The 12,256-nt window shown below is 47.4% G+C and overlaps 2 protein-coding genes across 3 annotated transcripts in view; both read right to left on the reverse strand.

The window, feature by feature from the left end:
- Positions 1-12,256, reverse strand: part of LOC122366694 (oxidation resistance protein 1-like) — a 44,409-nt gene that overhangs the window by 27,051 nt on the left and 5,102 nt on the right. For both annotated transcript variants that reach the window (XM_043339209.1, XM_043339210.1), the window contains exon 3: positions 10,647-10,714. In XM_043339209.1, coding sequence (XP_043195144.1) covers positions 10,647-10,714 — 68 coding nt within the window. The remainder of the gene's footprint in view (positions 1-10,646; positions 10,715-12,256) is intronic.
- On the reverse strand, positions 905-9,575 carry LOC122366693 (mucin-16-like). The gene has a single exon (XM_043339208.1). The coding sequence runs from the start codon at positions 9,338-9,340 to the stop codon at positions 1,454-1,456; it is 7,887 nt and encodes a 2,628-aa protein (XP_043195143.1). The 5' UTR covers positions 9,341-9,575; the 3' UTR covers positions 905-1,453.

Below are 12,256 nucleotides of genomic sequence, written 5' to 3' on the forward strand. Positions count from 1 at the left end.
GTCCCGGTGCAATATCTTGGTGACCAGGGGTCCGATCGGCACTGGGAAAACACCATCGTGTACAGAATTGAACGGGCTATTGAATGGTGTGCAGTGCAGAGGATAGCACGCGCCACGTGCACCGGAGAGGGCACTTTTATTTGAAAAATTGCGGTTTTTGAGGGATTTTGGAATTAATTTTATTTTTAGGTGACCGTTAAATGGAGCGAGTTGAATCAACGCCTATTTGCAAGAGAAAGGTACCGCCTCTCATATAAAAATTGTGAAAAGCTGATTGATCCAAATCAAGGTGGTACAAATCACGGGAGAAAATGGTGTTTGTCAATTTTGTGTCACTTTATTAATCACACGGGGTTTGCTGCATAACCTGATACCGTTGGTAATTGAATATGGTACCATTGGATAGAGCATGCAATTCTGTCCAATATTCACTCTTCATTTTTGCATGATTAGCAACAGTATTCTTAAAAAATGTAAATTTTCCAAACCATTGCATCGTCATTTTTAGCGAAATTCATCGATGGCCCTCAAAAGACTTCACGCCAGTTTTCGAATCATTCTAAAGTAGAACGCATGATAATACGACACGGGCACCTCGATGCGATGTATCTTTTTTGTTTTATTACAAGATGCTTGGCCGTCAAAAAGAAATCGAACGAAATGGATACCAACCAAATCGACACAGACCAACCCAATACCCACTGGTCAAAAATAACCCTTCTTCGCGTTGCGGAGCACGCGGGTAACCCTAGTAAACGAACTATAGTAGAAATGAAGTTATCAGCGGTGAGACTTAAGTCTCGTCGTTTTGCATACATAACTCGAGAAAAAGGAACTACGTGCGTTATCCTGCACATCGTTATAAATTCATACTTTCCAATAAGGCGCATATCAAAAACAAAAATGAAGACTTAAGCCAGCAAGGAAAACGTGGCCATAATATTTATTTAGACAGTAAATATTTACGTTAAAAAGTATTCACATTCCTAGGAACAGCTCGGAAACTATAAATTTTTAAACACTACTGAACAAAAATAGGAACATTAATGCACACATCAATACACAATCAATGCTCATATTAACAAAAACGGACCACACAGATCTCGATCGGAATCGATTTCGCATTGCGTCATACAGCTCTTGACATGGTAAGCAATCACATCACTCAAAACGCAATATCTGAAAGCTGCAATGCGTAACTACCCTCCTTTCAGGGCAGATTCGTCTAAATCTTGAAATATGAGGCTAACATCGAGATGCAAGTAATAAGTATCATCGGTTCCTCGACTTGACTTCAAAGGCCGCTGAGCTGGCTTCAGAGATCCTCAAACTGAAGGCAATAACCTCTGCCACGGCTCAAGAAGCCAGCGTCAACTTTTATTGCTGTTCAAGCTTTAGTGGCATGCGCGAACACTCGCTGCCAGAGCTTTAGTTGTGTGTGATCAACATTCCATCAGTAGCCGAAGCGGCGCAGATGTTCGAAGGCCGGCGCCTTGCAGACGAAGGGTCGTTTCACGGAGGAGCAGCTGATGTCGTTCCACTGTCCGAAGCCGAAGACGACGCGCAGCTCCGCGCAGTCCTCGCCCTGGCTGTCGCCGTAGGGCGGCGGCGAGTTGGACGGCTCGGAGTCGCTCCAGTTGAGGAAGTCGACGTCGCTGCCGTCCGTCCAGACGTAGCGACCCTCCTCGGCCGCGTCCGTGAGGCCGATGTGGAGGCCTGTGACGGCGCGGCACTTGCCCTCGTGGCAGACCGGACCGAAACGACCCATCAGGAAGAAGTTCTCGTCGTTGCTGTGGACGCTGGCCAGGCTGGCCTTTCGTTTTTGACAGAACAGCTGAGCGTACGTCCAGGGAACCGGCCAGGGAAAGGCTTTGTAGCAAGAACCGCGCCACTCGATCCATGTTTTGAAGCACGCTTGTGATGGCTTCGCTGTTTTCTTAGTCACTGGTCGTTTCGTCGTTGTTGTCGTTTTCCTGGTGAGAGGCAGGGGCTTTGTTGTCGGTTTTGTGCCTTCGTCAGCTCCTGCGTGTTTGTTTCTCCTCCGCACCACCGGCCCCGTCCACTCATACTCAACCTTGTCTGTGACGTATGTCGATGGTTTCGACACTGTAGCCATCACTGTCGTCGTTTCCACCGTGGTATTTGTCGCGGATGTTGCCGATTTGTTATAGGTCTTGCCAAGTATTTGCTCGGTTTTCGCTGTAACACTGGCACTTGTTGAGCCCATGATCCGCTCTGCGATTGTTCGGCTGATTGGCGTTGTTGACTGGGCCATACCCTCCGCATCTGCTGTACTTCTTGAGCTTTTTGAAGCATCCAATATTTGATTGTTAGTACTTGTGCCAATGGAGCTCGTTGTTAACCCCAGGATTCGCTCCGTAACTGTTGTAGACCTGTGGCTTATCGTTGATTCTGTTATAACCTCCGCATCTGATGTAACACTTGCATTTGTTGTCAACTCTAGGAATACATCTGTATCTGCGGTAACGTTTTGGGTTATTGTCGATTCTAGGGTTGGCTCCACATCTTTCCCACCCAGTCGGCTTTCTGTCGACTCTATGAGTCCTTCCGTATTTGTTGCATTATCCAGTGTTGTTGTTAATTCAAGAGTTAGCTCCGTACCTGTTGAAATATTAACGATAATTGCAGGCTCCGTAATTTCCTCTGTATTATATGTGTCGGCTAGACCGGTCGTTGACTCTAGATTTTGTCCCGTGTCCGTTGTACCGATTGGGCTGGTCGAGTACTCCAGACTTTGCTCCGAATCGACTGTACCATTTGTGTCCGCTCCTGAGCCTTGGATTCGTCCAGCATCTGATATATCTATTGGAATTTCTGACGGCTCTAAGATTTGGTTCCTTTGAGTTGCTCGAACTAGAATCGGTGTTGTCTCGTGGGTACGTTCCCAGTCAGCCATACCAAATGAGGTTGTTTGAGGCTCTAACGTTCCCTTCGACTGGGATGCAGCTGTCGTCGACTCGTCGTCTACCCCAAATTTGCCATTATACTCTGTTGTGGACTCTCGCGTTTGGTCTACCTTCGTAGCATCAGTGACGTTGTCTGTTGGTGCTGAGAAAGGTTCGACTGAGGTCTTTGTTTGAAGGATCCCCGCCACTGTTTGTGACGTCTCAGCAAATGTGTTCCACTTTGAGACCGTCTCTTTTGTTTCGCTTGGTGTCTCTGTGGTAGCAAGTCCTTCAACCGTAGAAACTGAGATGTGTCCATCGAGTGTTGACTGTGTTCGTGAGCCCTCCTCAGATTTAGACCAGCTCGAGACTGTCTCTTCAGTTACGCTTAGCGCCTCTGTGGTGGCACTTGCTTCGATCGTAGCAACTGAACTGTGTTCATCGGGCGCTGGCGGTGTTCGTGAACCTTTCTCAAAGTCCGACCACCTCGTGGTCGTCTCTCCAGTTTTGCTAATCATCTCTGTGGTAACATTTTCTTGGACCGTCAAATTTGGACTGCGCTCATCGCTTGTTGGAGACGTTCGTGAATATCCTCCAAAGTTAGACCAGCTCGTAGTCGCCTCTTCAGCTTCTCTGAACGCCTCTGTGGTTGCATTAATTTCAAAAGTGGAAACTGAACTGTGTCCATCGATTATTGGAGGTGTTCGTGAATGCTCTACAAAGCCAGACCAGCTCGAGGTCCAATCTTCAGATCCGCCTAGCGTCTCTGTGGTTGAATATTTTTCCAATGTCGTATCTAAATCGCGGTCATCACCTATCGTCCTTGAAGTCGTTACACCTGCGTAGCCACCTGGCGCAGACGTTTCCCCGACGTTATCATCTTCTTGTGTCAGCACTTCATCAAGCGTTCCGTTACCAGAGGAATCAGGGCGCTTGGATGTTGACTGGAACTCAGACTGAGTTGTGGACATTTGCGCATGTGTCTGGGTCGACTGCGACTTCTCACCACTTTCCTCTCCAGAATCCTGACCTGTCATCAGACGATCCGGTTTACCAGACGCTGTGGTAGGCATCTCCGCTGTAAACGTCATATCAGGTTCTTGGTAAGCATCTGTTGCTGAATCATCACTAGCTTGATCAAAAGGCACGGCTGTCGATGGGGTCACAAAGTCTGGGTGCAATATATCGTCGATTACGGTGACATTGTTGCGGTTGATAGTGATCGACGGCACATATTTTGTTGTTGGATGCATCGTTACTGGGAGTTCAGACGTTACTAGCGGTTCTTCTCCAGTATGTTGTTTGGTTGATGCCAACATTCCTTTTGAGCGGTGATGTTGTGGTGAAACAGACGCCTCTCTAACCGATTCTGTTGAATCTTCCCGAACTGCCTTGTCGGTTGAAGTCGCAGACCCAGAGACGTTTGTCCTCTCCGGCGTCGGGGTTCCATTCTCATTCATTGTGCTGGATGTGGGCGTCTCATGGAAATAGTCCTCGTTTCCTTCTTCTACATTCCAATCAGTAGCCGTCTCTTCGCCTTCGCCCCATGAGTTCGTAGTAGTCGTGCCCGTCTCAAACAAGAAGCCATCGTCAACGGTACTTTCCGAGGTCATGGTTGTTAGCTCATCAAACAAGGCGGACGTCAGTTGAGCGCTATCATTCGATCTGGTTGTTGACCCGCTGTTAGTGTATTCAGCAGTTGTCGACAGTTCTGTTGAGGTTAACAAATGCTCTTCCGGTATCGTTGACTCGTTGGTTTTCTTTGTGCTTGGCGTCGTTCTTCCAACTTCAACTTCTGTGAAATTATCCTGGTAAGTTTTTGAATACCATTGGTATATTTCCGTTGTCATTTGTTCTTTCGGAGCCGCCACAGATAATGGCGTAGACACATTGATGTTCTTCGTTGTTGTCTTCCTTCCAACACCTGCTCTTCTTAAATTGATTTGGAACGTTCTTGAATGCTGTTGGGATGTTTTCGTGGAGAATGTTCCATTAATCGCAGATTCAGTACTTTCGAGTGGTTCTGGAGTCAAACCATCAGTGGTTGTTTTGTACTCGGACGTTACGTTCGATTCCTGGATAGTTTGATCCTGAGAAGACGTCACTGGTTGTACGGATGTTTTCACTTCATTACCGGAGACCGAAGGCACATAAACTCCATTTGTTGGCTCGAACACTGGTGTTGATTGTTGGATTGTGCTCAAATCCTCCAATGTATTCCATTTTGTATCATGTTCCTCGGAAACTGTCCTGGTAAAAGACACAGGCCCTCCTTCCCCGGTAGTCGCTGAGAATGAAGTCTGAGTGCGACTTTCCGTTCCGTTCAATGCAGCAGACACGGTGTTGTTGATCGTGGCAGCATCAACAGTTGACTGCCCAAGCAGTGATGTCGAGCTATCGCTATGAGGGTGATCTGTTGTTGCCTCCCCTCTTTTTGACTGATTGACTTCCGGTGTCGTTCGTTCCTCATATGTATAGTCAGTAGTTGAAGCCTCCTCTTCACCGGTAGGCGTCGGAACTGTATATGTCTGTTGGTAATCCTTCGTCGTGTCCCATGTAGTCGACTCCGTGCTGTTCATCGCACCAGCGAAACCTGTTGGTTGCTGAGACGACAGCATCACATCACTGGATGGCTGTTCCGTTGTCACAGATTCTTCTGTTGTTGTGGATATCGTTTTATACTCATCTGTGTGACCCACTGTGAAAAATCTGTCTTCATTGTAATTCGGCGAGATCGGAGACGTCTGATGCCTAGTTTCCTTTTTGTTGAGTACAGTCGACTCAGTTTTGTTTGAAGAAGGTGCCCAAACTGTTGACTCCTGGGGTAGTGTCGTTAAGTTGTCACTTAACGTTTGATCAGTTGTCAGTTCGCCTTCTCCTACTGGATGTGCTGATGTCGTTCCACCCTTATCCATGTGTTCCGTTCCCCAGCTGGTAGTGACAGGACGATGAGACGGTTGGCTATTCTCGGTTTCGTTGCCTACCATGGACTCTAACGGCAATACTTCTGTTACGCTCTTGCCTTTGGTTGTCAGCTCTTCTATCTTTGGTTCTCCTTGAGTAACATCATCGAGTGAAGACATTGGCGCAGTGCTTATGTCTTTAGCACCTGTTGTCGCTTCTGGCCCATCATTTCCATAACTTGTCCGCATTCTCTCGGTCGTATGTAACGAGGGCAACATACTCCCAGTTGCTTTTTCCGAGATACTCTCTGTGCTTTGATGCTCAGGATCGGTCAGCAGTTGCTTCGTCGTCGTCTCGCCGAACTCGAAGGTCGAATCCGCTTCATGAAGAGGCCCAGTGGAACTGGCCACCTCGGTTTCCTGCCCCTTGTTTGTTTCGGACGATGATGTGAATCCACCTTCACGGTCCACGCCGAATCTACGCATGACAACAACAGGCGAAGTCATGGTTTGACCGGATGCTGACGTTGCCTCTCCCTCTGCCAGTGTTATCTCTTCCTCAGGTGGTTCTTTAAATGTTGCATGGCTACTGGCTGATGATGTTGGCTCTCCAATAGTCGGCTGATCAGATGCTGATGTTGCATCTACCTCGGGTGTTTCAGACGTTGATCTAGAAGCTTCTTCGGTCGGCTTTTCAGACACTGAATGTAAATCTGTACTAGACGGTTGCGGTTTGAGTGACGGCTTTGCTGTATGCAAATAAAATGGATCTCCTGACGGATTTGCTTTCGATGTGGTCTCTGGTATCGAGGTCGTTTCGTGTATTCCTTGCGTTTCATTTTCGCCTCTCCGTTTCTCAGTCGAAACTTCAGTTCTGTCCCAGAACTCTGTAGTTTGTTTCGGCTCCGACGAAGATAACCATTCATCAGGACTTCTTGTGGTCAATTGTGTCGATAGGAGTTCATCCTCCGATTGAGTAACACTTTCGCTGGTATCGATTATGTCATCGACAGTTCCAGTAGTTTGCCGGGAAGATGGCTCAATTTCGTCTGTGCCTATGGGAGGCCGCTCGGATGTTGACGCTGGCATAGTAACTGCTTCCTTCGATTGGCTCGTCAGCTCTGGACTGGAGTAAGGTTCAGACGTTGAGCTGTGCTGGATGTCGGCAGCCAAAGTTGAAGTGTCTGGCTGGTTGAGCAGTGAAGTGGTATAAATCAAGTCGAGGTCCGGTTGGGAAGTGGCTCTGCTTGCCGAAGTTTGAGCGTCCGTTGATCCGAATTTCAAACCACCACCGGTCCAGTCACTCTCTGTCAGATCAGCAGCCGTAATGGACGCTGAAAATGGCGAAGCTGTTGTTACCTGTTCTGTGACAGTGCTCTCCATATCGTTGATCGTGCGATCTTGAGAAGGAGGTAATGCACTAAAGCTTCTTTTCCCGGCACTCATCACCGTCGTCCCAAAGTCACTATCATCTGAGGTGGAACTCCACGGAAGTTGTGAGCTGTTGGTCCCTACTGTGACATCGTGTGAACTGTGAGATGAATGTGCGATACCCGGAGTAGGTACAATAGTGCTTTCAGAAACTATTGAGGCATTTTTGCCAGATTCCAAATCACTACTTTTCTGTGAGCCATCTTTTTCTGAGATGGCATCTGTTGAGCCCGGTGTAGACGACGGCGAGTCCTGGCAGCCTCCATCCACGCCAATATGATCTCCACTATCAGCACACTCAAATGAAGCCACCGTCGAGGCCTCTACTCTGTCGTTACCTCTAAGGCTCTCTGTGCTGCCGACTAAATCAACCGGAAATAATGACGTGTAGTCCAAGCCGCTAGCGACCAAGTCGTCTCCATCAGAATCGAAAACAGACGGCATGGTCGATGACGGTGCGCAGTCGTCATCCTCTGGACTTGAAATGGCTTGATCATTGTTTGTTACCCGTTCAGAATTCGATTCAGACTCCGTCGTCTCATCAATGTCTATGACCAAATTAGTGATATTAATTGAAATTACCAATCCATGTGCCGCACTCAGATTTAGATTTGCCGACGCTATAGGAACTGTTTCTGAAGAGCCGGTCTGGTTCACACTCGCCCCAAGACTGGAAGATTCAGTAAAATGCTGGGCTGATTGCCGAGATACAATACTGTCGTTCTCGTCATTTCCGGGCTCCGACGTAGTCCGGTTCCCATTGAATCTGGAAATATTCTCGGCACGGTCGACAATTGACCCCATGCTGGCAGGTTCAGTTGGATGTTGGTCTTCATCAAGAGTTGAAATCATGTAAGTCCTGCCACTTCCAGCCTCTGTCGATGTTTGGTTCTCAGTTGAGTTTGAGATGCTCCCATCATCTAGGACATATTTAGCGTTGATATACGTGGGCTCCATTGTTACCTCGGTTGCAGCGACAGGCCCATTCTTGTCGATCGCACTCTGTAATCCATCTGGAAGAGTCGGCTTCTGAGTCAATTCTGTTGGCACAGACTTGGAAGTACCGGTTTCGAGCTCACTTGACCTCAGTCTTGTACTTTCAGTTGAATGTTGTGTCGATTCGGAAGCTGTAGCTATATCAAGACTTGTCCCTTTTGCTGCTTCAGTCGTACTTGGCTGGCCTTTTTCTCCCAAGCTGTGTCTCTTCTCTGCTGCGGTTGTCGCTGTGTCGTTGAGCATACCTAGGAGCAAGGCCAGCCTGCTAGCAGAAGTTTTCCCTGTCAGAATATTATTCAACAGTCCCATGGCTTTACTAAGAGAGCTAGTGATAGATGGTAGATAACTCCCAGCGCCAGCAGAGTACTTCTTTATTTTACGATCACCACCAACATCTTGCTGGATGGTGTTCCGCGTTTTGTACCCTCCAGAGACATCCCTGACGTGTCTACGGCGGCGGCCAGTGGCACTATCTCCGACTTGGGGATCACTGTAGTCCCCTACTAGACTCCCGTAGTCGCTCAAGATGCTGCCCATATAGTCTCCAACAGCACCTGTGTGATTGATTTGGCCGTCCACGATCGACGGCACGGCCAACATTCCATCGTATATCTCATAATCCATGTCCTTGTCCAACGGTGGAACAGTGCCGGTGTAAGGAATAAATATGCTGTTCGTAGATGGAGTCGAAGCCGGCGTGGTGGATGGAGTTGTCGTCGCTCGCTTCGTTGTCGTCTCGGGCATCGTTACCTTCAGTTTTAAATCAGCTTGTTTGGCCATGAACTCTTTCCTATTTTCCAGTACCAAAACATGTTCTTTGGCATTAAATATTTCGTATACCAGCACAGCTATTGCCGCCGCCGTCAGCATGACAGCCGTCCACATCACAACGAAGACACATCGCCGACGACAGGTCCGACGGCGGTGAAAGGTCTCCGAACCGACTAGGGAGGCGTCCAATATGGCCACTGCATCGCCGGCAGTGTCCAACTTGTCGCCCGGTGAGACACCGAGCGGGCCGGCGGCGGACGATAGTAGCAGCTCCGAGGCTTGACTGCGTCCCGTCCTCCCATGAGGAGAGACGAGAAGCTCACTTCCAGGCATTCAAGAGTCACCAGCTCAAGGCAGATTCGGCGCGATAGCACATGTCACACATCAGCTTATGATTTTATATGGATACAATGATAAATTTGTCATCTTTAAAATACGAGAAGAACGCATGTACGACAACACCACTTACTGGTACTGTTATTGTTAAGTGTCCAATAGAAACTGTAACAACACAATGCATTTACATTTAATACCAAAATAACGACAGATTGGAGGACGGACTGTTTGAACAAAATGCTGACGATGTCAAATTAACAGGACTTGATTTCCAACAAAGGTGTAGCGCGTGCCGTTGGTCTAGGTTTACTTTCAGTTCTATTTATTCAAACTGTGCGCAAGACAGCACCCTTTCAATTTTATTTTGCGCATTATTTGCATATTTGCAAGAGAATATGTGCAGTGTAATGATGCCTAATGACACTACATATGTTGCCAATTGCCCATGCAACACACAAAACTACAATGACGCGCCAATAAATATAAAAATGTCATCCTGCACTGAATCAGTTTCACGACAAATAAAACTTTTTGTCTGATTACATGACAAAGTACAATAAGCAATTTCGACTCGATAAGGAATAGAACAAAATATGAACATAACTTTATTGCTCATATACGGCGTTAAAACGCACATGGCTCGGTGACTGAAGTAATTCGGTTACTGTGATCTCCGGAAGAAGAATGATAGCAGTTTCGTGCGATGCTCAATAACATTTTCACGAATAGGTTGTACTTGGAGCGCACAATCTTCTTAGAAAGGTCAAAGTTCAGGTCGGTGCCACCCCGCCATTGAAATGAGCTATTTGTCCCGGGGAAGGGGACACCGTTCCGTGATACCATCCTCAGAATACAAAAATCCTTCTTCTCCGCACCGCAACCCCCTCCGGGCTGGACAGGCAACTTTATCTCATGCGGGCTGCTCCCTTGGAGCGGCACCGCTGCTCCCGAGGGAGCGCACCCCGTAGCCGGGTGCAGTGATTACCTTGGGGCTGGGTGGCCTGTCCTCTGGACGGGCTCAGCCCCGGTGACTCACTAGGGTGCCTGCCCAGACCAATGTCTCCCCCATATCCTATCATCCTCCCGGCTCTGAAATGGTCTAATTGGACCGAAAGGGCCTAACCCAACAAAACAAACAAACAAAAACAAACCGGGGAAGGGGAATTAGTCCATAAGCGTACTACGTTTGCGAATGGAAATCAATGTTCTAAATTGACACAATCATACTAAAATGGAACAGGTAAGCAGCATTGTCCAGGGGGAAGAGCGAAGAGAAAGAATAACGTAGCGGCCAGTTACTCACATTGTGATAGGTGACATTCACCCTCAAATCGTTCTGCATTGCCTGCTGACGCATCTTTCGCCTCTCATCTGAAACAGAAGAAAAAACAAATATTGCAAAGAGGCATTTCTGTCTCAGTCAGAAGTTTGCACTTTTCCGGGCCAGGTCAATGGCTACGCCAGCAAAGAAAAAACTAACACATGCCTATAGTTATTGTCACCAATGGCCATTTCCATGTTTCCATGCAATGTACTTAAACATGCAGTTATAGCATTGAGAGAACACATTTTATCAACTGTCACATTTAGTAGGCCAAACATATGATTTTCATATTGAGTGTTCTACAAGCTGGCCGGTTCTCCGGACAGATTTGGGACAGAATTTATTCTCCGGGACCAGGACAAAAATTCACAATTCCAGCATTGCTGGTGAGTGGCACCTCTCTTACGCGTAAAAATATCACATTTCGATCAAAGTTGACGCTTGTGGATCTAAACAGCCAACCTATTTATCAAACTTACCATGATATTGAAGCAGCCCAATGACTTCCATTTTTTACTTTTATGGGGCGCGATTTAACCACGGAACAATATCATATTGAAATTAAATGTAGCAAACAGCCCATTGTCACGATATACTATACTGCATGGCCATCTGAGAATCGCAATCTAGCAATTGTTCCATTATCGAATATTTGAGAAGCATAACTAACACTACCACGCAAATCTTCTCTGACTCTTTTCTATAAAACCCTTTACACTGATACAGGAGCAGACACGTGCAGCTTCTCTGACCCCTGATTCTACACTGCGCCACTCATTGGCCTGGTCTGTTCAGTGTCCAAACAGGGCACCGCCCCGAACCAGACAGAAGACCAGACCCCCAGCGAGTGGCGGTCAGGCCACGTGTGGGGTGGCGTGAGTGGAGAGTCGTGTAGTGTTGTGGACAAACCGCCGGAGCAGGGTGGGGGACGAGGGTCAAAGGGAATGGGAATAATGGTGGGAATAATGATCGATGCCTTGGATGCTGTGCATAAATGTGTACCGTTATGTTGCGCAATGGTTATGCAGGGAAATGTAATGCGGTGATGTAATCTACATACAGTAGGATAAAATAATTTTCCTAAATTCATTTCATATTTCTCCATTAACCTGCGCCCTGGTGGGGTCTGTTTATAACGCGACCTGGTGGGGGGGGGGGGGTTATTTTTTGCCCCCTTCGTATCTCCGAAACTACTGGACGGATCCGCCAAATTCAAACGACGTTCGAAAGGCCTGTCAAATTTGTCGAAGGAAACCAAATTTCATTGACCTCGGGGTCACCGATGACGTCACAAGTCAGGTCAAAGATGAAATGTTTCACCGTTCACGGGTCATCTAGGGAATGCGCTGCAACACCGAAGAAAACGCATTTTGTCGAGAATCAGCGATAGGGCGTCAGTTGCCTAGTACATATGTTGCTATAAGAGGTCACTGACATTACCAGGTCAGGTCACAGGTCAGGTCACCAAGGGTCACAGGTCAGGTCACATGAACCTAACTTTAGGTACTAAGGTTGTGCGATACATGTTTTATGGCCAATTTTTCATTTCCAACTCAATGGTGTTGGTTATAAGACTATCAGGTACGGCT

This window comes from Amphibalanus amphitrite, unplaced genomic scaffold (genome assembly GCF_019059575.1).
Source record: "Amphibalanus amphitrite isolate SeventyFive unplaced genomic scaffold, NRLGWU_Aamphi_draft 000825F_arrow, whole genome shotgun sequence".
Taxonomy (NCBI): Eukaryota; Metazoa; Arthropoda; class Thecostraca; order Balanomorpha; family Balanidae; genus Amphibalanus; species Amphibalanus amphitrite.

What these genes read in the sequence shown, in the direction of transcription:
- LOC122366693 (XM_043339208.1), bottom strand. Translation starts at nt 9,340, where the DNA reads ATGCCTGGAAGTGAGCTTCTCGTCTCTCCTCATGGGAGGACGGGACGC.